We start from the raw sequence: 23,605 nt of genomic DNA, 5'->3' as shown, positions 1-23,605 counted from the left end.
CACTCGCCTTCAGCAAAAATAGCTCAGGAACAGCACCCAGGCCAAGTTCAAGCTCCATGACCAACCTAAATAAATAAATAAATAAAATGGGGCTAGCACAAATTGAAATATGATATTAGTATACCAACAGATTCTGAACTTAACATTATAAAATGTAAACTAATAAATTTTTATTGATTACATAAAATGATAATATTGTGATACATTGGGTTAACTAAAATAATTATAAAACTCATTTCACCTGTTTATTTAGTCTTTTAATGGGACTACTAGAAAATTTTTATTAAATATGTAGCTAACATTAAATTACCTATTGAACAACTGGTTTAGGTTTACTGGGTAGGAGAAGACAGTAATATAATTATCATAAATATGTTTTAATAGTCAATATAACCTTAACTCCTTCATAGCAGAATTACAGAATCGAAAATTCTTTATTTTTGTACACATGCATGCAGTATAACACACAAACATAAAACACACAATTCATGGAAACCAAATGAATATGCCATACTAATATTTTACTATATTCCACTTACAAGGTTGCATTTTTTACCAGGAAAAAATTTCAGTTAAAACCAATACTTGGAGATAAAGTAAATTTAACTAGGCACTGCAAAGGGGGGAAAATGTTCTCTTTCACACTGAAACTTTTTTTTAATCTAACTTAGTTACTTCATGAGTATAATAAATACCAAGTCTATATGGTAAGTAAAACTTACATTTCTTGATGCTTAACAAACAATTAAAATATCTGATAGTTACTATCCTCTAGAAAATATCTACTTCATGAATACCTGTCATACTGCTTTGACCAATTTTATGCAACGAACATGAAGCCTTTAACCAATTCCTCTAAACAGATGCTGGCCCGCTAAATAGAAGAATATTACTCTATAAAGTTTACATCAGATATGTGGAAAAGTCACATTTATAGTCATGGCTACTATCAGCTGTCACACCAAAGAATATTGAAGAAAAACCAAGCCTTTTAATATATGCTAGTTAATTTATCATCTAAGTGACATATGTAGGATAAAAAAAATTGAAATAGTTAAGCAAAATTCTATTATTTTAAAATATCTTTTTCCAAGATACCACGTTGAAAACGAACTTTACAAGTTCAGGTGGAGGGGAGGGAGGAGTTGGGGAGGTGGGGAGAGAAGGGTTGGTAGGGGAAAAACAAAGGAAGAGGTAACAATGCTTGATAAGAAATGTACTCATTACCTTACACATGTAACTGTAACCCCTCTGTACAGTATTTTTACAATTAAAAAATATTAAAATCCTAACCCTCATTTAAGTTCAATCTTGGCAATTTTGTACTATGCCTTTTATTAACATATCCTTAATGTTTTTTCTAGTTCACTTGTTTGTTTCTCCAACATTTTTACCTTGTCCTAAAACATACCCATGCAAACACTACCATTTTTTGTTCATAAATACCTTAAACTATACACAGAAGTTAAAAAAATAAATACATAAATAAAATATCCTTTCCCCGGTTTTATTTTTAGTTGCAACTTGAGAAACTGTGGTGAGAAAGAAAATTAATAAGATGGTCTTTGTCTTCCCTTGTCCAAAATTCTTAAAATGTAAACTTTTTTAATTGTTAATATACTAATACCTTGCTTTGTAATGAAACTTCTTAAAACATCTATTCCAGGTTTTAACCTTGCCACTATTCGCATATCAGGCTGGATAACTCAATGTTCTAGAAAACTGTTCTCTGTATTATGGGAATTTAGCAGCATCCTAGGTGTCTACCCAACAGATGGAATTCTCCCAGGAATTCTGACAACCAAAGTATCAAAACATGGTCACATCTTCAGGAAACAAAATTCCCTCCATCTGAGAACCAAAAATATATTTCTACCCAAAGTACTTTCCTATTGTGTGAAAATTACTTCATTACTTTCTAAACTGCTATTATTTAGTTCATATCAGAAAGGAGGTCTACAGGCCTACTGAATCCATATGCAGAACACCCTGGGTTTTTTTTTCTGTGTATGCAATGAAATATTTTCTAGAAAAATGTTCTAGACTTTTGTCAAATCCTAAGAAGTTATTCCCAAAATGGCAATTTAAGAAGAATTGAAAATTAAGAACTAATGTTTCAAGTAAAGTATTAGTAACGCCCTGAAGCTGTCTTTTCAAAGATACAAGATTGACAAATATTATAAGCGTAATATTATAACAGGGTCTAAAGAGGAAATATGCAGCTTTTTAACTATCCAACTTGAACAGCAAATATAAAAAATTTAATTAAACTGGGCAGCAGGCGCTCACACCTGTAATCCTAGCTACTCAGGAGGCTAAGACCTGAGGATCATGGTTCAAAACCAGCCCAGGCAAGAAAGTCCTTCAGACACTTATTTCCAATTTACTACCAAAAAGCTAGAAGTGGATTTCTAGCTCAAGTGGTAAAGTGCTAGCCTTAAGGAAAAAAGGTCAGGGGCAGCGCCAAACCCTAAGTTCAAGCCCCAGGACAGGCACCAAATAAATAAATAAATAAATTTTCCTTACATACATCTTAATATAGTGATGTAAACTCAAGAAAAGAAAGTATTGTTTTAAAACACAGCAAGTAATTTCTCTGTGCTGTTGTTGATCAGGCAAGATTACTTTCCAAAACCAAACATTTGCCAAGTGCATTCTATGTGTTAGCCAACTACATTGCTAATGTTTGAAAGCTTAAATTACATTCCTTTCACCAAATATAGGGGGAGATTAATAAAGGCAGTATAAAAGCATTATCTATTGCATAAAATTCAAAATTTCTGCTCACGAAAGTTAACATAATATGAAAACATAGTTAAAATGCTGCCAGAAACATAATTTATATTCTGGATAAAAGATATAAAATAAAAATACACTTAGAACTCAAAAAAATTAAATCCCCCAACAACAAATCCTCAAAGAAACCACCGCCCCATTAATAAGTGGGCTAAAGACTTAAAGAGAGACTTCTCTGAAGAGGAAATAAGAATGGCCAATAGACGTGAAAAAATGCTCAACTTCTCTAGCCATAAAAGAAATGCAAATCAAAACAACATTGAGATTCCACCTCACTTGATTATAGAATGGCTATAATCAAGAAATCTAATAACACTGGGAAGGGATGTGAAGGGTAAACCAAAGGAGGAGGCTGCAATGCTTGGTAAGAAATGTACGCATTATCCTGCCCATGTATTTGCAGTATGTTCACAAATAAAATAAAATTAAATTAAAAAAAAAGAAATCTAATAACAACAGATGATGGAGTAGATGTGGCCAAAGGGAACCCTATTGCATTGTTGGTGGGAATATAAACTTGTTCAACCACTTTGGAAAGCAGTATGGAGGTTCCTCAAAAGACTCCACATAGAGCCTATGACCCAGCAATCCCACTTTGGGGCATTTACCTTAGGCATTTACCAAAATGATCACAAACAAGGTCATACTAAAGCTACCAGCACAACCATGTTCATTACAGCATTATTCACCATAGTTAAGATATGGAACCAACCCAGATGCCCTTCAGTAGATGACTGGATCAAGAAAATGTGGAATATGTGTGTGTGCATACACATACATACATACATACACACACACACACACACACACACACACACACACACATACAGTGGAATTCTATGCCTCCATCAGAAAGAATGACACCGCCCCATTTGTTAGGAAATGGAAAGAGTTGGAAAAAATTATATTAAGTGAAGTAAGCCAGGTCCAAAAAACATAGGTCCCATGGTTTCCCTTATCTGAAATAACCAGTATACGTCTAGGACAAGCAGAAAAAGTCAAGAGTTATGTACATTATAACCATAAAAGCTGATGCTAAGTGAAATGAACCCCAAGATAGGGACACAAGAGATTTTATCTTTTTTGCTGTTGCTTTTAATGTACTTATAATGTACTATGTGATTTTTTTTTGTTTCTATTGTATATTCTTCCCCCATGGTATAACCTCTGTTGTTACTGTATTTGATTCCGGTGTCCTGCATCTTGTATGTACATTTTTCTAATTTGGGGAGAGGAAGGGAAATAACAAAATGCTGAAATAAGGATACAGGCTGAGCCACTTTAACAATGAGATGTACAAGACACTATGTTGAAAACGAACTGGGGGGGTGGGAAGGAATGGTAGGGGAAAAACAAAGGAGGGGGTAAACAATGCTCAAAAGGAAATGTACTTGGGGCTGGGAAGTTGGCTCAGTGGTAGAGCACTTGCCTTGTATGCATGAGGCCCTGGGTTCGATTCCTCAGTACCACATAAGCAAAAAGAAAAAAGCCGGAAGTGGTGCTGTGGCTCAAGTGGTAGAGTGCTAGCCTTGAGCTGAAGAGCTGAGGGACAGCCCCAGGCCCAGAGTTCAGGCCCCACGACTGGACAAAAAAAAAAAAAAAAAAGGAAATGTACTCATTACCTTACTCATGTAAATGTAACTCCTCTGTACAGTATCTTTACAATAATATATATGATATAAAATGAAGCTAAAAGATATTTAAAGATACTTATAGTCAAACTAATAAATCATTATCCAAACTCATTTCTTTCATACTAATAAATTGTTAGCCAAGCACATTTCTTTTTTCTTTTTCACCCTGCCTTAAAACAAAGATAGACTGAATGCTATACTATCACTGAAAGTATCAGACAGTTAGAAACACAAGATTAAATTTTAAAAAAGTAAGAGATAACTTAAAATTAAGCACGTAATAGTATGCCTACCACACAACAGAAACTTGGTAATTTCCTTCCTTCCCTTTCTTCTTGTCCTCACTCAGCTCTCAGTCTTACCTCCAATAGATGTCATGTTTTAGAGTTCTCTTTGAATTATCTTTTAGGTGCTTAACAATAAAATCTTTGTGAATTAAACCACATAAACTAAGTAAATAGCAGCTAAATATATAAAATGTTTGTAGAACTATAGTCCTATAATACACATCAACATTTACTTTTTAAAATAAGTAAGCAATCCCTCAAGTATCCTACAATGCCTTGGTGAAGTTTATAGAGCCAATAATCTCTGTTGGCTTATACAACTGTGATATACAACTTGAAGAGCTATTTCATTCAGTAAGTGGTTTGGGGATAATAAACACACATGTAAAATTACTACATATAAAGAGTAACTAGAAAAGAACATAGCTACTTCAAATGGGATTATCAAATGGGATTATTAAATGGGATTAAGACTAAAATAGATACAAAAAAGCAGAATGACTGCTAAAAAATATTCAATAAGTAAGTTTTTACAAATAAACTAAAAAATACTGAAACTATTACCCCAAATATCCAAAATGCAAAACAACAGCTAAGACACAGAATGTGCCTAGCACTTACAAATGTTTTTTTAAAGAATGAATAAGATTTTTATACAAAGACAATAACTGAATAATGTTCATATTAAAATTACAGTTCACAGAGAAGTAATGTTATACTGAAAATACGAAGTAACCCAGAAAAATGCTAACATATAGTATCTGACTTTCTGCAAGGGAAAAAAATGCATCTCAAAATGATATAGCCTAGAGGATACAAAGTGTTACATAACTTACATATTTACCTGCACAGCAAGAGAAGCTGCATTATCAGAAAGCAAAATTTGTTCCCCTGTAAAAATTCAATGAAAGATCTGAGTAAAAGTGCAACAGCTAAACAAGCAAAATATTGTTTTATTTTAAATGTTATTTCCACTTTTAGAAGAAATGGTATACCGTACTCTAATCTGCAGTTCTATATTGACATGGCATAATAATTTTGATAAAGCTATCATGGAAATAATAATGAAAATAGGGTATTTTATCTATTTGACCACTTCATTTTATCAGAAATCTATAATTAAATTTTCTCATTTAAAAGCAAATTCAATTTTAAATTTTCAAAAAACATTCCCCTTTTCATTAAAATTAACATAGTATCTGCTCAAATCTCTCTAAAAGTAAAAGCATTCACAATCATATAAAACCAGCTTCCAGTTAATATTGCACAGTGTGTCTAGATCTGTCACACAAAAGAAAGATGACAAGTTTGCTGCAATAAAAATTCCATGCTTAGAAGACTAGGGCTGCTGCCTATTAGTCTTCATTACTTTGCAGTCTTCTGACAACTGTAGCAGGCTGCTGAGCCCCAAATGGGGTCCATAATGTGATCTGATGATATATGAAGAGCTGCTAAAGGGAGCCTGAACTATCCTAGCCTATACATTTTAACAGTTCCTTTTTACTGAGAGCCCACTTTACCACAGGACTTCAAAAATCTGCTGTCTCAGCTATTGGTGCAGTAAATCTGCCAACTGCTCCTGCAACCACATCATTTTACACTGCCTACAGCAGCCAATATAATGAGTCAATAATAAACTAAGGACCTTATACACCATGAATAGTTGGTTTACCCTGGCAGATATAAGTTTAGGCAAAACCTCCTAGACAAATTATTCAAGGGAAACCCTTTTTTATGTTTTGAGTTCTCTTTGCAGTAAATTGTATTAGCTACTGTTTCTACATTTGTGATAATAAATATATTTTGATACAAAGTCATTTTTAATTATGAACAAGAACATACCTTTCAGTTGCTGATATAATGTAGCATTTTCTGGCCAAGGTTCTGTAGCTGCAGAAACAAGGTAATGACATTTAGGCACATATCAATAATCAACCAATTAATAAACAGCAATAATATATTAGCCTAGAGCACTAATGGCAACCTCTGTTAAGTTAAACTGTTTAAATGTATATTTCATTTATTGTTATGTGATAATTTTTTTTTGGTAGGTTGTGAGGCCTGAACTCTGGTCCTGGGCACTGTCCCTCAGCCCTTCAGCTCGAGGCTAGTGCTCTACCACTTGAGCCACAGTGCCACTTCCGGCTGTTTCTGCTTATGTGGTGTTGAGGAATCAAAACCAGGGCAAGCACTCTACCACTGAGCCACCTTCCCACCCACCATGATAATTTTTTTTTATGCAGAGGAGGGAGACTTCTTGCCCAATCAAAAATGAAAATTAAAAAAATTAATTTATTTAGCTTCCCTTAAAAACACCAATACACATCAACACCCCATGCTGTTCATACATACAAAAGGATACTGATATTCGGCTCACTATTCCAAAAATAGTGAAAAAAATTATAGTACTTTAAACATATAGTAAAGAAAATTTTCAAATACTAAATAAAAGAATCAAAATGCATTTGTTTTAGGCTATCTTTCCTTTTAAGCTCATATTATTTAAAAATATAGATGAATCCTAATGTTTTAGAACACTTAATCGCTTTGATTGTATTCCTACATGTACACTTTAAAAAAGACAAGCATTAAGCACTTACAATGTAAAATAAAGCCAGTAATGCTAAATTTCAGATCTGAAGCTTGACCTTGACCCTTAAACTCTCATCTAAAGACGATTTCAGCTACAAATATTAGCAATCTACCAATGTTTAAGAAAAGCATTAGATTTGAATTATCTAATCAAATGGTCCTACAAGCAATGATGCCACTGAGAGAATATACAGACTATAAGGATGTCATTCATGGAATTCTTTGCAAAAGCCATAAAATCTCAGAATCATCGATTCTAATACAGCAACTACATTTGCTCTCAACAAGAAAGCAAATTAAATGTCATGTGATAATAATTTAGTATTTTTATTATTGTTTTATCTTAATCCAGTCTCTAACATAGCAACAAATCTTTTTTAATATAAAATTATGGCTAATTTTTTAAACTTTTTTATTATTATCTTTAAGTAGTTGTACAAAGAAGTTCCCATTCTACAAAACAGTATATGAATACAAGGTGTCTGACAACATTGTCACCCATCCTTCCTAACCCATCTCTTCTCCCACTTTTTTTTAAATTGAGATAGGTGATTATATAAATCCATTTTAATATAAAATTATGGCTAATTTTTAAAATGTATACATGTGAAACATTTTGTTCTTATGACTGATTATTTAAGAAGTAGAGAAGAAACTTGTTTTGCTTTCTTTATGCTTTACAATGAATGAAAATACAGTATAGTGTTACTAAAAATTGGTAGTGTTTTTTGCAGCTTAATTTGGACTATAGAAAATGAAGCCCATATTGAATGATAATATCAGGAGATCATCGAGCAAATAATGGACCATACATGTTTCTGTATACTGATCCCACAATATTTATATACCAAGGCTACTGGATTTCAACACACATACCAAAAAGGCAGTGAGACCAAATATTTAATTTTACTGTAAATATTTTAACAAAGTAAAATTTCAATATGAGCCCAATTAACCTATGTTTTTAAAAGTGAAGGAAACAAAAACAAGCTGACATCAGCAAATTACTCAAAAGTAACCTTTGAGGATGAAAATGTATGGTCAGCATACCTACCACTATTTACATCTCTACTAGAAACAATGAAGTTCTTTCACTATAAAACTCTAAACCAAAGATTCAATTATATATAACATTAACTTGATTAAAGCAATAAAACCTACAAATGAAATTTACAAAACCTTCAAATAATTACAACTAATTTTCTAGACGTATCCTATATATATTATGAAAGCCAAATTATACTACATCTTACCTACGGTTGGTATTTATTAAATGAGAAAAGAAAGAAAAGGGATATCTGATTATACACCTACCATATTTCATTCCATAAACATTCTGGCTAATCAAAGTTTTACTAAACATATATTTGTATTAAGATGATAATTAACATTCTAGTAACTTTAATTTTTCTTAGCTAACTTTTGTGTATACAAATAGAAAAATACATGCTGAATATAATTTAAGTGTATATATTAGAAGCTATTCAATGTAGTAAGATGAAGTTTTCATATGACCAGTAAGTCATGTATTCAGTTAATTTCATTAAATGTCACCTCACAGGGCTAGAGGTATAGTTTGGTGGTTAGAGCACCTGCCTTGCAGTGCAGTCTGGGCAGTGGTAAGTAGGAGAAAATGAGGGAGTCAGTAACAGTGTTTAAAAAGAAATGTACTCATTACCTTACTTGTGTAACTGTAATCCCCCAGTTCATCACCTTTACAATAAATGTTAAAAAAATTAAGTGCATTTATTACCTCCACTATAAAATTCTCCAGATCGAATTCAGAAAACATACTTAAACATAATAGAGTTTTTACAACATACAACATCTGACTGCTGTTTCCAAATATCAAAAGCTCTGTTATTAAGAACCTACAATTTGGATGAAAAGGATGCTTGTTTAATACAAGATATAAATTATATTTCAACTCATTGGCCATTCTTTACTTCTTCTAAGAAGTCTCTCTAAGTCCTCAGCCTATTAATTAATTGGGCTGATGTTTCTTTGAGGGTTTATTTTTCTGGCCATCAAAGAAATGTAAATTAAAACAACACTGAGATTACACCTCATCCCAATTAGAATGGCCATTATCAAGAAAACTAACAATAACATGCTGACAGGGATGTGCCTAAAGGGGAACTCTATTACACTGTTGGTGAGAATGTAAACTTGTTCACTCTGGAAAGCAGTATGAAGATTCCTCAAAAGACTAAACATAGAGCTTCCCTATGACAAAGCAATTCCATTCCTGGGCATTTATCCAACTGACCACAAACCAGGCCACACTACAGCCACCAGAACAACCATGTTCCTTCCCTGCATTGTTGTTTACCAACAACAATGGGAGAACCCCATCCCTCCTACCTACTCTCCATGAAGGATAGCAAGTAGCCTTACCAGACAGCACCTGCCAGAAACCAGTAATCACCTGTATCTTTAATCACCTGTCAATCATGTGACTGTGTGTCAGCAAAAGGACCCCAGTCTCTGAGGTCATTTCTGCATCTACTAGGGCCACACCTCCTCCTCACCTTTCCCTATATAATCTCTCTCTAGTTCTCTCTCTGCACACCTACCTCTGGTGCAGGCCAGTAGTGTGATTCTCCTAATAAACTCTCTTCTGCCTGAATTGCATGTTGGTGTCCTTTCAGCAACCCTTACAGCCAAGATATGGAATCAACCCAGATATAGTATATAGATATATATATAATATAGAATTCTACTCATCCATCAGAAAGAATGATCTTGTACCATTCATAAGGAAATGGAAAAACTTTGAAAAAATTAAATAAAGTAAAATAAGCCAGACCCAAAGAAACATACATTGCATGGTTTCCCTCATTTATATTAGCTAGAATGTGCCTATAAATCTACAAGTAAACAAACTGATTTTAAAAAAAAAACACTGGGATATGATAGATTACACAGATCTCTAGGCATTCACACACAGTGAGACCAAAGGATCACAGTCTTTTTTTTTGGGGGGGGGGGGTCCGGTTGTGGGGCCTGAACTCTGGACCTGGGCACTGTCCCTCAGTTCTTCAGCTAAAGGCTAGCGCTCTACCACTTGAGCCACAGCGCCACTTCCGGCTTTTTTCTTTTTGTTTATGTGGTGCTGAGGAATCGAACCCAGGGCCTCAGGCATGCAAGGCAAGCACTCTACCACTGAGCCACCTTCCCAGCCCAAGGATGACAGTCTTAAGAGAGGAATACAAAGCCTTAACACATATGTGCATCTGATCGCATAAGATAATATTTATCAAAATGAATTCCAGGTGTGGAAACAAGAGGTTTTTCCCTTTGTTGCTGTTTTGTTTTCCTTTTGTCTTGTTTATGCCTTTGGGAGGGTAAATGGGGGTACAAAAATGGTGAGACAGGGTGAACAAATGAATCAGTGATACTCACTAGACACTATGTTGAAAATGAACTGCATAACTTGAGGATGGGGATGAGGGAAAAACTGGAAGTGAGGAAAAGGTTAACACTGTTCAAAGAAATGTACTCTTTATCTGACTTACATTACTGCAACCCTTCTGTATATCTCTTGTACAATAACAATAAAAAGTGCATACAAAAAGAACAGTTGAAAATAAATTATCAAAAAGCCCCTCTACCAAAACATCTTACTTTTTTTTTATATTTCAAAAAAAGGCAAGTAAGCCAGGTGCTGGTGGCTCACACCTGTAATCCTAGCTACTAGGGAGGCTGAGATTTGAGGATCATGGTTCAAAGTTAGCCCCAGCAGGAAAGCCAGTGAGACTCTTATCTCCAATTAACCACCAGAAAACCAGAAATGGAGCTGTGGCTCAAAGGGATAGAATGCTAGCCTTGAGCAAAAAAGCTTAGGGACAGCACCCAGGCCCTGAGTTCAAGCCCCATGAGGGACAAAAAAATAAAATGTTGGCCGGGCGCCAGTGGCTCACGCCTGTAATCCTAGCTACTCAGGAGGCTGAGATCTGAGGATCAAGGTTCAAAGCCAGCCGGGGCAGGAAAGTCCATAAGACTCTTATCTCCAATACACCACTAGAAAACCGGAAGTGGTTCTGTGGCTCAAGTGGTAGAGCACTCGCCTTGAGCTGAAGAGCTGAAGGACAGCGCCCAAGCCCAGAGTTCAAGCCCCACAACCAACCAAATAAATAAATAAATAGTCAAAATCCCATGTTGGATAGCATGGCAACAGATCTACAAATCAACTTATGTAGGTGTCAAAACTGTTTTTGTAAGTAAATTCATGAATCCTGAACATTATTATGGATACCTAACAAAATATAAAGCCTTCTTTTTAGTTTGGATAGTATTTTCTTTTATTGTGAGTATCTAGTAATGAAAGATGAAGCCCAAAATGGCCACTTCACTTGTTCTTTTCCCAGAGTCAGGTAAGTCAATACCATACCAGGCCCTTACTCCGTGTTTCTAATCATGTGTAAAAAAAGAGGGAGATTTAATTTTTTAAACCAGAGTGCAAACAACAAACATTTAAAAGAACTGTAGCATGTAAAATCTTTACAACAGTAATAAAATATTTTCATCTTTAATATTTTCACTTGATCTGAAATGTTTTAGGCCATAATCTATTTCAATAGTAAATAAATTTTCATGACTCACTCAATCTTTCTTGAATTTCTACCATCAAAAGCACTCACTGATGTTAAATGTTGTTTTAAACATGTTTGAAGGATAAGACAGCATTAAAAATAGCTGCAAAAAAAAAGGCTGCAAGTTTCTGAAAAGGAGGTAAGTAAGAAATGGAAGTTGTGGGAAACAATATTAGGAACTCCTAATATTGTTATGGCTCAAGCACTTGTATTGTAAGCACAACAAAATAAATTTTAACCTTAAGACGTATTAAGAATTATGTATAGCTCTTGGAATATAGACGTAAACCCTCAACATGGCCAGCCTATGAGTGCTACTTGGCTTTCTACTCCATCTCACACATCTTTCCACACTTTCCCTCTCTTTACTTCAGTCACAATGGCCTTTATCCAGTTTCTAAATATTCTACAATCTTTCCTACCCAAGACTCTTTTGTACTATTTCCTCTGTCTAGAACAATCTTTTGTTTCACATTTCAACATCAAAATCAATTACTCAGAGAAAAAGAAACGTATCTCTCATAACAAAGCAGTTAGCTCTAAGAGACTTAGTAACCAATATTAGTCATTTAAAATTATTATTTTAATAGAATTCACCAGCATAATATGAATTTTATCATACTATAAAAATATATTCCTAGGGCTGGGAAGGTGGCTCAGTGGTAAGAGCGCTTGCCTTGCATGCCTGAGGCCCTGGGTTCGATTCCTCAGCACCACATAAGCAAAAAGAAAAAAGCCCGAAGTGGTGTTGTAGCTCAAGTGGTAGAGTGCTAGCCTTGAGCTGAAGAGCTGAGGGACAGCGCCCAGGCCCAGAGTTCAGGCCCCACGACTGGACCCAATATATATATATATATATATTCCTAGTAGGGCACTGGTGGTTCGTGCCTCTAATCCTAACTACTCAGGAGGCTGAGATCTGAGGATTGTGGTTCAAAGCCACCATGAACAAGAAAGTACCTGAGTCCCTTATCTCCAATTAACCACCTAATAGCTAAATATAGATCAGTAGCCCAAGTGGTAAAGAATTGACATTGAGGGAAAAAAAAAGCTGAGGGGCAGCACCAAGGCTCTGAGTTCAAGCCCCAGGACCAGCACAAAAAAATAAAAAGCTGCAGATAATGTTAGAAATACACACATAAAGTCACAAACCAAAACATATATTCCTGTTATTTTTTATTTGCTTATTTTTAAGGTGTATCAACTATAACATATACCCAGAAATGGATATTCTTTACTACTAGTCTATTAATGAAATACTGCTGGCCAATAAATTCACATATGTGTATCATAAGGTTTCTTAAAGACTTATACTACTTGCAGTATTCTCTTCAGTGTCAAGAAATAAGTCATTCTGGTGGCAGATGATCCATCCATCCCATTCAACTCAGAATATTTCACATTATGAAAGTGTTATGACCTAATAAACAAGTCTAGATTCCAAAATCCATTTCTTGATGACCTAATGTAAGAGGACAAGAGAAGGGCCATAAAAAGAGGTGCCCTTTCTTAAGTTCTGCATTTTTAATGTACAACAAGCTTCCTCTGGCATATGAATGTAGGTGAAGACACATAATTTGTAGAATAATAGGCACTAATATTACATGCTGCTTCAGTTCTGTCATTTTTCCAATCCATCAAATTGATTAATGCTATAATAACTCTATGCAAACCTATCATTTGTACACTAATGAAGTCAACTCAGTTTATCCTTAGGCAACTAGATTCCAAAAAGCTTATAGATGTCATCTTTTTAGCCCAGCAAAACTATTTAAACAGTATAATATGAAAGGAATAAAAAACATGCGTATCTTATGTCCAAATTTGGATGGCCTTCTGCCAAAGGTGTAAATACAAATACTACTAAAATAGCAAAATGCTCTAAGAACACTTGGCAGTTCTTAAACAGGTACAAGTTATTACAAGACATATGGAAAAAAGAAGAAATAAATTTGCTAAGCTGACATAGATACTATACTGATAATCTCAATGAAAACATACATAAATTTAAAGCCATATAGTTTTAGGCAATTACAATATTAATGTTTCATTTAAAATAAATTTAAATATGACTAGATTTAAAATACAATATGGGACTATTTTCTATAAATAGAAAAACCAATATTATACAATATGACCACATCAGTATTCCTCAATATAAATATAAAAACAAGGGAAGAAAATCCTCAGAGACTTCTTAAAATATATTAAAGCAATTTCACTGAAAACAGATTATTAAATGTCCAAAATGTGCCTCTGACCATAAAAATAAGATAAAGGTAAAGTGAAATTGGTCAGGATAAACTGTTTACATGTCTGTAAATACCACAATGAACCTCACTTTATAAAACTAATGCATGTTAATAAGTATTAAAGATAAATACGCCATATAAATTATACCATATGGTCTAAATTCATTGAATGAGCGAGAGGCAAGGACAGAAATGAGAACAGTGGTTGTCAATCATTTACAACACAGTAAATAAATGCAGGTGGTGTTGGGGGGAAAATTTGGATCAGACACACATGGGTTTTCCTCCTAATTCTGTAACTTACTGAGTAACCTTGGCAAGTTTGTTTAACCTTTTTTGCCTCAACTATCTTACTAGAAAAAGTGGTAAATATAAGGTGTCTCATAAAGTTGTTGAAAGAATAAAATTAGATAAATGCTATAAATCCCCTATATAATTGTTGATTTAAACACTAAATCAGGAGTATGTATAAAACCTATAGAAATATTCTTGAAGAAATACCTAAATCTGTCTGAGGATAGGAAGTTACAAAGGAGATGAAATCTAAATCTAGTCCAAGCAATATTTGGAAGAAAGGCAGATAGAAGGTGGGGAGCAAGGAGAGATATGAAGATGTTGGGTGAACATCTACCCCTACTAATTCAGTCTTAGGAATGGAAGATAAAATGCTTCAGCAAAGGCTTCCTGAATTAGCCATCTCCATACAGATTTCTGTAAGATAATCTACTCTTTATTGAAATTACCTATTTCAATAAATGTATCCTACCCAAGAATCTAAGTTTACCAAAGGCAAGAATTGTGTTATTCATGTTTGTACCTGTAGCATCTGTCATAGGACATAACACAAATTATTTAATTTCATTGTGATGTACAGAGGGTTTACAGTTACATAGGGTAATAAGTACATTTTTTGTTGAACATTGTTACCCCCCTCCCTCATTTTTCTCCCACTATCCCTCCCTGCCCCAACTCCCCCCTCCCCAGCCACAAGTTAATTTCCAACCTACTGTCTTGTGAATATTGCGGTTGCATTGGTTCACCCTTTGTCCTTGTTTCACAATTTTGTTATTCTCCTTCCTTTCCCCAAATCAGATAAACGTATACATAAGTCACAGGGTACCAGAATCAAAAACAGTGACTACAGGAGGTAAACCAAAGGGGGGGGAAAAAAAAGAAAAAGAAAAAGCTTCATACAGTAAAAACAACATCATCAATAACAACAAAAAAAAACTCAACTTCTTGTTTCCATAACTTGGAATTCATTTGAATTAGCATCATTTCACATGGTCATATGTACATAGTTATGGAACTATTGTGATGCTCTACTAGGACTATGCTAGACTAATTATTACAAATGAGGGAAACCAAGAAGCCTATGTTTCTTTGGGTCTGGCTTACTCCCAGTCTTTCCATTTCCTTACAAATGTGGTGATGTCATTCTTTCTGATACACATACACACCACATTTTCTTGATCCATTCATCTGCTGAGGGGCATCTGGGTTGGTTCCATTTCTTAGCTATGGTAAATAACACTGCAGTGAACATAGTTGGCCTTGTTTGTGATCATATGGGTAAATGCCCAGGAGTGGGATTGCTGGGTCATAGAGGAGCTCTATGTTTAGTCTTTTGAGGAACCTCCATACTGCTTTCTAGAGTGGTTGAACCAGCTAACATTCCCCCAACAGTGTAGTAGGTTCCCTCTGGCCACATCCCTGCCAGCATCTACTATTTATTACTTGTTTTCTTGATAATGGCCATTCTAACTGGAGTGAAGTTGAATCTCAATGTGGTTTTGATTTGCATTTCTTTTATGGCCAGAGATGAACATTTCTCCATGTGTCTATTGGCTATTCTTATTAATAGGGTGGTTGTTTGAGGATTTTTTATTGGGGAGTTTAATTTTTTTGAGCTCTCTGTTTTTATGTTTTTTGGGTTTTTTTGCTGGTAGTGGGGTTTGAACTCTGGACCTGGATTCTATCCCTCAGCTCTTCAGCTGAAGGCCAACACTCTTCCACTTCAGCCACAGTACCATTTCCGGTTTTCTGAGTGGTTTACTGGAGACAAGAGTCTCACGAGTTTACAGCCTGGGTGGCTTTGAACCTCGATCCTCAGATCTCAGCCTCCTGAGTAGCTAGGATTACAGGCGTGAGCCAGTGCCTGGCTTCTATGTATATTTTTGATATGAGGTCCCAGTCTGTGCGTGGGCTTTCTACTTATCTTGCTAGCTCTGGTCCTTTGCCATAAAGAAGTTCTGCAGTTAATAAAATCCCACATATCCAGCCTTTCTTTGATTTGTTGGACACACAAATTAAATATTTGGTAAGTATATTCTGTAAAAATTTAAGCAGAAGTTTGGGGCTGGGGAGGTGGCTCAGTGGTAGAGTGCTTGCTTTGCATGCCTGAGGCCCTGGGTTCGATTCCTCAGCACCACATAAGCAAAAAGAAAAAAGCCGGAAGTGTTGCTGTGGTTCAAGTGGTAGAGCATTAGCCTTGAGCTGAAGAGCTGAGGGACAGCGCCCAGGCCCAGAGTTCAGGCCCCAAGACCGGACCCAAAAAAAAAAAAAATATATATATATATAAGCAGAAGTCTTTCTATGTAAAGCTTGAAAGATATCTGGCACTAAAACATGCTGTAACTCTGAAAATAAAATATCTGAACCAAATTAAAGAAGCTAACATCTCAACAACTAAATTCAACAGCAAAAACTCAAAAATTCACTTTTTCTCCAAATTGTTCAATGGCTCCTAACCAGAGGGAACTCAAGGACAGCCTCAGCTATTATATAGTGAATTCTAGGCCAGTTTCTCTCAAAAACAAATAAAAAGAAGTTCTTAGAGATAAAAATATATAATCAGCACAAAAAGTTGCTATATAAACAAAATGAAATGCATTTTATGGTCTCTATTTTGCTTAACACAGTTAGTCAATGGGGACTGTCATAACAAAAATGGTTGTTTTATTGAAAAGAACCTTTCTTTTCATTAACCAATCAGATTTCATTTTTATTACTGAGGTAAAAAATTTTCAAAACCATGATTCATTTAGAGCATACAAAGTAAGGAAAGTATTCAAGAATAGAGAAGATCATTTACAAAGCAATAAAAAATTAAAGCATGCATTTCTCTTACTGGCAAGGCAAATACATTTTATTCTACATAGAAATGAGTATAGTTAAATTTGCTGAATATTGTAACTTCTGTCTTTGAACCAAAAAATGAAAAGCCTGAATGTAATTCATCTGTCTCTATTTAATATCTTCAGTCCGTCTGAAAACTGCTTAAGACATCTTTTAATGTTTGAAATATGTTAAGTTTGACGATGTTTTCTTTCCATTTTCTTTAAGCTAACAATAATAATTCAAAAGTCCAAAATTTTTCACAGAAAAAAACAGACAATTTTTACAGGGCATTCATCACCAAAATCTTTTATGTTCAAAGCTAAAATCATGGGGTTAAGGGTCCATATTTCAGTGGCTCTGGAATAGACCTCCAGCACCAAAAGCAAAAAATAATATCAAAGCATGAAATTATAATAAACCTTACAAGAAAATTAAAACTCGTGTGTGTATGTATGTGTGTGTGTGTGTGTGTGTGTTTGCGCACGCACGCGCGAATGCACACTTTGCTGGAGACCAAACCCATAGCATCACACTTGCTAGACAGTGTTCTACCACTGAACTACATTCCCAGCCACAGAGTGCCAGTTTTGACTGAACTTGCTTTCAAGATACATACATATAGGTCCCATAGAATCCTGTAAAAGTACTTTCCTAGCTCATATTAGAGATGAATGCCACTGCTAAAATAGTCATGAATAAATTAGAGTACCCAGATACTCACATGAAATAAACAGAATTTTCCAAGTACTATTTCTTAACCTGTGTAGTTAAATTAGTTTCTACATAAAGACTAGAATATAGCACAGTGGCAGAGCAATTGCCTAGTATAGCTCAAGACCTTGAGTTTGACTTCTAGCACCACAAATAAAATTAAATAACAGAAGACATATTGCACAGATATCAAAAGATTACTAAATTACAAGTATGCTAAACTTAACTAACATGTTTAAAGTACAGCAAAGCATCAAGGTACAAATTCAGGAAAGCCTTTGAAAAGTAACATCTTCAAAAGACCCTTTTACTTTAATGTGAGTGGTCTTGAGCAATAAAATATAGAAATTTCTGTTTATTAAATATTTATTTTGGGGCTGGGAAGGTGGCTCAGTGGTAGAGAGCTTGCCTTGCATGCCTGAGGCCCTAGGTTCGATTCCTCAGCACCACATAAGCAAAAAGAAAAAAGCCGGAAGTGGCACTGTGGCTTAAGTGGTAGAGCACTAGCCTTGAGCTGAAGAACTGAGGGACAGTGCCCAAGCCCAGAGTTCAGGCTCCACGACAGGACCCAAAAAAAATTTTTTTTATTTTATATAACTTCATATATATTACATACATATTATAAGTATATATATAAGATATATTACTCTCCTTTAATAAATATGGAAACTAAACACCAGAAAGCTCTACCCAAGAGCGTAGGACAAAAATTAAAGCTAGTCTTACATCTCAGTTCTTACTTCAAAGACCATATTCATTAATATTTATTCTCTTCAATTTCCTGATCTAAAAAAATAATATCTATGAAACAAAATCAAACTACTGTTAGCAATTATATATATATAAACCATTTAGCCCACTAGCTCAAAAAATGGAAGCTTACTCTCATTGTCAGTAACCAACTGTGGCAAAGTCTAACAGGCCTCTACCGAGAGAGAGAGAGAGGAGAGAGAGGAGAGAGAGGAGAGAGAGGAGAGAGAGAGAGAGAGAGAGAGAGAGAGAGAGAGAGAGAGAGAGAGAGAGAGAGTGTGTGTGTGTGTGTGTGTGTGTGTGTGTGTGTGTGTGTGTGTGTGTGTGCTGGGACTTGAACTCAGGACCTAGACACTACCCTGAGCTTTTTGCTCAAGGCTAGTACTCTATCACTTTAGCCACAGCTCCACTTCCAGCTTTTCTGGTAATTAACTGGAGATAAAAGTCTCATGGACTTTGCTGCCTGGGCTGGTTTTGAAGTGCAATCCTCAGATCTCAGCTTCAGTAGTTAGGATTACAGGCATGAGGCACAGGTGCTTGGCAACAAGTTTCAATTTTATAATGAAGATAAACATGATTATAATGAGATATGAGTATAAAAGGGCAACTGCACAGGGTAGATCAATGGAAGGGGAAAAAAGAAGAGATCTGAGGGGTAAAGAGAATACAAATAATGAGTGCATATATATAACATTTATAATTACATTTAAAAACTGTATGTATATGTGTGCATGAATATTAGCATAATAAAACCCAGTTTAAAAAAAATAAAATATGGCCAGGCGCTGGTGACTCATGCCTGTAATTCTAGCTATTCAGAAAGCTGAGATATGAAGATCACAGCTCAAAGCCAGACCAAGCAGGAAAAGTCCGTGATACTCTTCTCTCCAATTAACCACCAGAAAACTAGAAGTGGCACTATGGCTCAAACTGGTAAAGCATTAGTCTTCAGCAAAAGAGCTCAGGGACAGTGCCCAAGCCCTGAGTTCAAGCCCAATAACAGACAAAAAAAAAAGTAAAAATAAGTAAAATAGGTATAAGTAGCCAAGGTATGATTAGAGCATATTCGATCAGCAAGAGTAGGAAGAGTCCGCTTAGTTGTTTTTAAAAAAATCATGATAGGGGCTGGGAAGGTGGCTCAGTGGTAGAGTGGTATCTTGCATGCATGAGGCCTGGGTTCAATTCCTCAGCACCACATAGGCAGAAAAAAACCGCAAGTGGCACTGTGGCTCAAGTGTCAGACCATTAGCCTTGAGCTGAAGAGCTCAAGGAGACCACCCAGGCCCAGAGTTCAGGCCTGCAAAAAAAAAAAAAAAACATGATAAATATGACCAAAAGCACACATTTAAAGATGGGAAATAAATCCCTTAGAATAATTTGTTTTTTAAAGATAAATTACAAAATAATACTGATAATTAAATTAACTTTTTTATTGCCTCTATTTAGGTGTACTACAGGGATGTTTCACAACAGGTTTGAGTAAGAAAAAAATAGCCATTTTGTAGTACTGATGACCTGTAATTGGAGCTACTTAGAAAGAGAGGACTGGAAGATTAAGGTTCCAAGAAGGTAAGGCAGAAAAGCCCATGAGACTTTGCCCCATCCAGAAAAAAAGCAAGTATGAAGGAAGTTCAAGTTGTAAAGTACCAGCCACCAAGCAGGAGGCCCTAAACACAATCCTGAGTACTATTAAAAAATAAAAATAAGCGGGTGCGGGTGGCTGAGATCTGAGGATCACAGTTCAAAGCCAGCCCGGGCAGGAAAGTCTGTGAGACTTTTACCTCCAATAAACCACTAGAAAACCAAAAATGGCGCTGTGGCTCAAATGGTAGAGTGTTCGCCTTGAGCTGAAGAGCTGAGGGATAGCGCGGCGCCCAAGCCAAGTTCAAGCCCTACGACTGACCAAAAAAAAAAAAAAAAAAGAATTAAGTCCTAAGTCCTCACCAAGTTTAGACACTTCAATCAACACCTGATCCTGAAATTGTACTTTTTTCCTCCTGCATCTTCCAATCCTGATTTCCAGTCTTATGCCTTTTGTACTTGCCAGACCCCATAATAACAGCTGAGCTATTGTGTATGTACAGACAGATATACTACTGCTTCCATTTGAACTGACAGATATCACACCCTAAATATCAATCAGAAATAGACATAATTAGTTTCTTTGCCACAATACAATATAAACATTTAAAAATAACTATCTCATTATAGACATGAAGAGCTCCCAATGATATATTACAAATAGGTTATAAAATGTGTACATGGTTATTTAAAATGTAAATACATTTTTAATTTAGGAAAAGGAATGCTATGGGTTTGTTCACCAACACTTTAAGTATTTGAGAAGAGAATGGTGGTATAATTTTAAATGATCGTTACTTTATTCCTTATATTTTTGTTTTATTTTCATTTTATAGGATGACTTTACATCAGCAACAGCAGCATTAGAAAAACACAACTCTAACCTTTTTCTCATTTAACAGGAAAAAATATTAGATTGACTTACATATTCAAATGGTACACAGTCTTTTTTTTGGAGGGGGGAGTCCAGTCATGGGGCCTGAACTCTGGGCCTGGGCTCTGTCCCTCAGCTGTTCAGCTCAAGGCTAGCACTCTACCACTTGAGCCACAGTGCCACTTCCAGCTTTTTTTTTCTGCTTATATGGTGCTGAGGAATAGAACCCAGGGCCTCAAGCATGCAAGGCAAGCGATCTACCACTGAGCCACCTTCCCAGCCCTACACAGAGTCTTAACAAAGAAACAGAAGCTATCTCAGTAAAGTAGACTCTCCAGGCAAAGGGCAATATGTGCCAAGGATGGGCAATATGTGCCAAGGATGGGCACAACAAATAGTTTAGAAAAGCTAGAGTTCAAGGAATGACCAGAAATAAGGCTAGAGTTAGTCATGGAAGATCTTATATGCCATGCTGCTCTACTAATGCGGTTCAAAGCCAGCCCAGGTGGGAAAGTCCTTGAGACGCTCCAATTTACCACCATAAAGGCAGAAGTGGATATGTAGTTTAAGTGGTAGAGCTCCAGCCTTGAGCAAAAAAAGCTAAGAGACAACATCCCAAGTTCAAGCCCCAGTACTGGCATAAATAAATAATAAGATAAAAATAAAAGCAGGGGCTGGGAAGGTGGCTCCGTGGTAGAGTGCTTGCCTTACATGCATAAGGCCCTGGGTTCAATTCCTCAGCAACACATAAGCCAAAAAAGTCAGAAGTGGCATTATGGCTCAGTGTTAGAGCACTAGCCTTGAGCTGAAGAGCTGAGGGACAGTGCCCAGGCCCAGAGTTCAGGCCCCAGGACCAGCAAAAATAAAAAATAAAAGCAAAATTAAGGCATTAATCACTCATGCCTATAATCCTAGCTACTCAGGAGGCTAAGATAGAGGATCTTAATATTACCAGCAAAAGAATATTATGAATAGCCAGGCACTGTGAGCTCACAACTGTAATCCTAACTACTCACGAGGTTGTTATCAGGATCACAGTTTGAAACCAGCCTAGGCAGAGCATTCCATGAGACTCTTATCTCCAATTAAGCAGCAAAAAATATGGAAGTGGACCTATGGCTCAAGTGATTGGTAGAGTGTTAGTCTTGAGTAAAAAAGCTCAGGACAATGCCCAGGCCTGAGTTCAAGCCCCAGGACCAGCACCAAAAAAAAAAAAAAAAAGAGAGAGAGATGGAAGTAGAGCTGTGGCTTAAGTGGTAAAGCACTAGCCTTGAGCACCCAGGTCCTGAATTCAAACCCAGGACTGGCACAAATAATAATAGTAATAATCTTTTAAATTTAAAGAATTACAATCATTTAAACTACAAATGAAAATATGCCCAACTACAGTAATTTAAATAATTCAGAACTGTATTTCCTCCATTCACCACCAACACTCTTATCCAGTGTGTGTGTGTGTGTGTGTGTGTGTGTGTGTGTGTGTGTGTGTGTGTGTGTGTGTGTGTGTGTGTCCATCCTAGGGCTTGAACTCAGGGCCTGAGCACTGTCCCTGAGCTCCTTTGCTCAAGGCTAGCAGCACTCTACCACTTGAGCCACAGCTCCACTTCCAGCTTTTTGGTGGTTAAATGGAAATAGGAGTCTTACAGACTTTCCTGCCCAGGCTGGCTTCAAATGATCCTCGGATCTCAGCCTCCTGAACAGCTAGGATTATAGGCATGAGCCACAAGTGCTTGACCCTCCAGCCTAAGTTTTTACAGGTTAATTTCAAGATGGAGTCTCACAAACCTTTCTGTCCAGGCTAACTTTGAACTAACTTTGAATCTTAGCCTCCTGAATAGGTAGGATTACAAAGGTAAACCACTGACATCTGGTTTACTAATACATTTATAATTTTAACTTTTGTAACTCACAAGTGTTTTCGTCTATATATACATTATGGAAAGATTAAATCAAACTACATCTCTATCACTTTTCTAACTTACCATCTTTTGTAATGAGAACATTAAAAATCTAATCTTTCAGCAATTTTGAAATGCATATTATTAACTGTGGTCACCATGAAGGACACTAAAGTTTGCTTTTCTGGTCTAAACCAGAGTCTGAGCCCTTGATCATCATCTCTTCTTTCCCCAGCCTCTGGCAACCACCTTCTTACTCTCTTTTTTTTTTTTTTTTTTTGGGGGGGAGTCCGGTCGTGGGGCCTGAACTCTGGGCCTGGGCACTGTCCCTCAGCTCTTTTAGTTCAAGGCTAGCGCTCTACCACTTGAGCCACAGCGCCACTTCCGGATTTTTTCTTTTTGCTTATGTGGTGCTGGGGAATCGAACCCAGGGCCTCAAGCATGCAAGGCAAGCGATCTACCACTGAGCCACCTTCCCAGCCCTACACAGAGTCTTAACAAAGAAACAGAAGCTATCT

General features: G+C 36.1%; 1 protein-coding gene across 1 annotated transcript in view; it reads right to left on the bottom strand.

The window, feature by feature from the left end:
• Positions 1-23,605, bottom strand: part of Mtx2 (metaxin 2) — a 50,774-nt gene that overhangs the window by 25,646 nt on the left and 1,523 nt on the right. The window contains exons 2-3 of the mRNA XM_013030486.1: positions 6,560-6,611; positions 5,562-5,608 (exon numbers count right to left, since the gene is read on the bottom strand). Of these exons, the coding sequence (XP_012885940.1) occupies positions 5,562-5,608; positions 6,560-6,611 (99 nt within the window). The remainder of the gene's footprint in view (positions 1-5,561; positions 5,609-6,559; positions 6,612-23,605) is intronic.

The sequence above is a fragment of the Dipodomys ordii genome, unplaced genomic scaffold (assembly GCF_000151885.1).
Source record: "Dipodomys ordii isolate 6190 unplaced genomic scaffold, Dord_2.0 Scaffold5, whole genome shotgun sequence".
NCBI classification, from domain to species: Eukaryota; Metazoa; Chordata; class Mammalia; order Rodentia; family Heteromyidae; genus Dipodomys; species Dipodomys ordii.
This window is presented reverse-complemented; position numbering and strand designations above follow the sequence as displayed.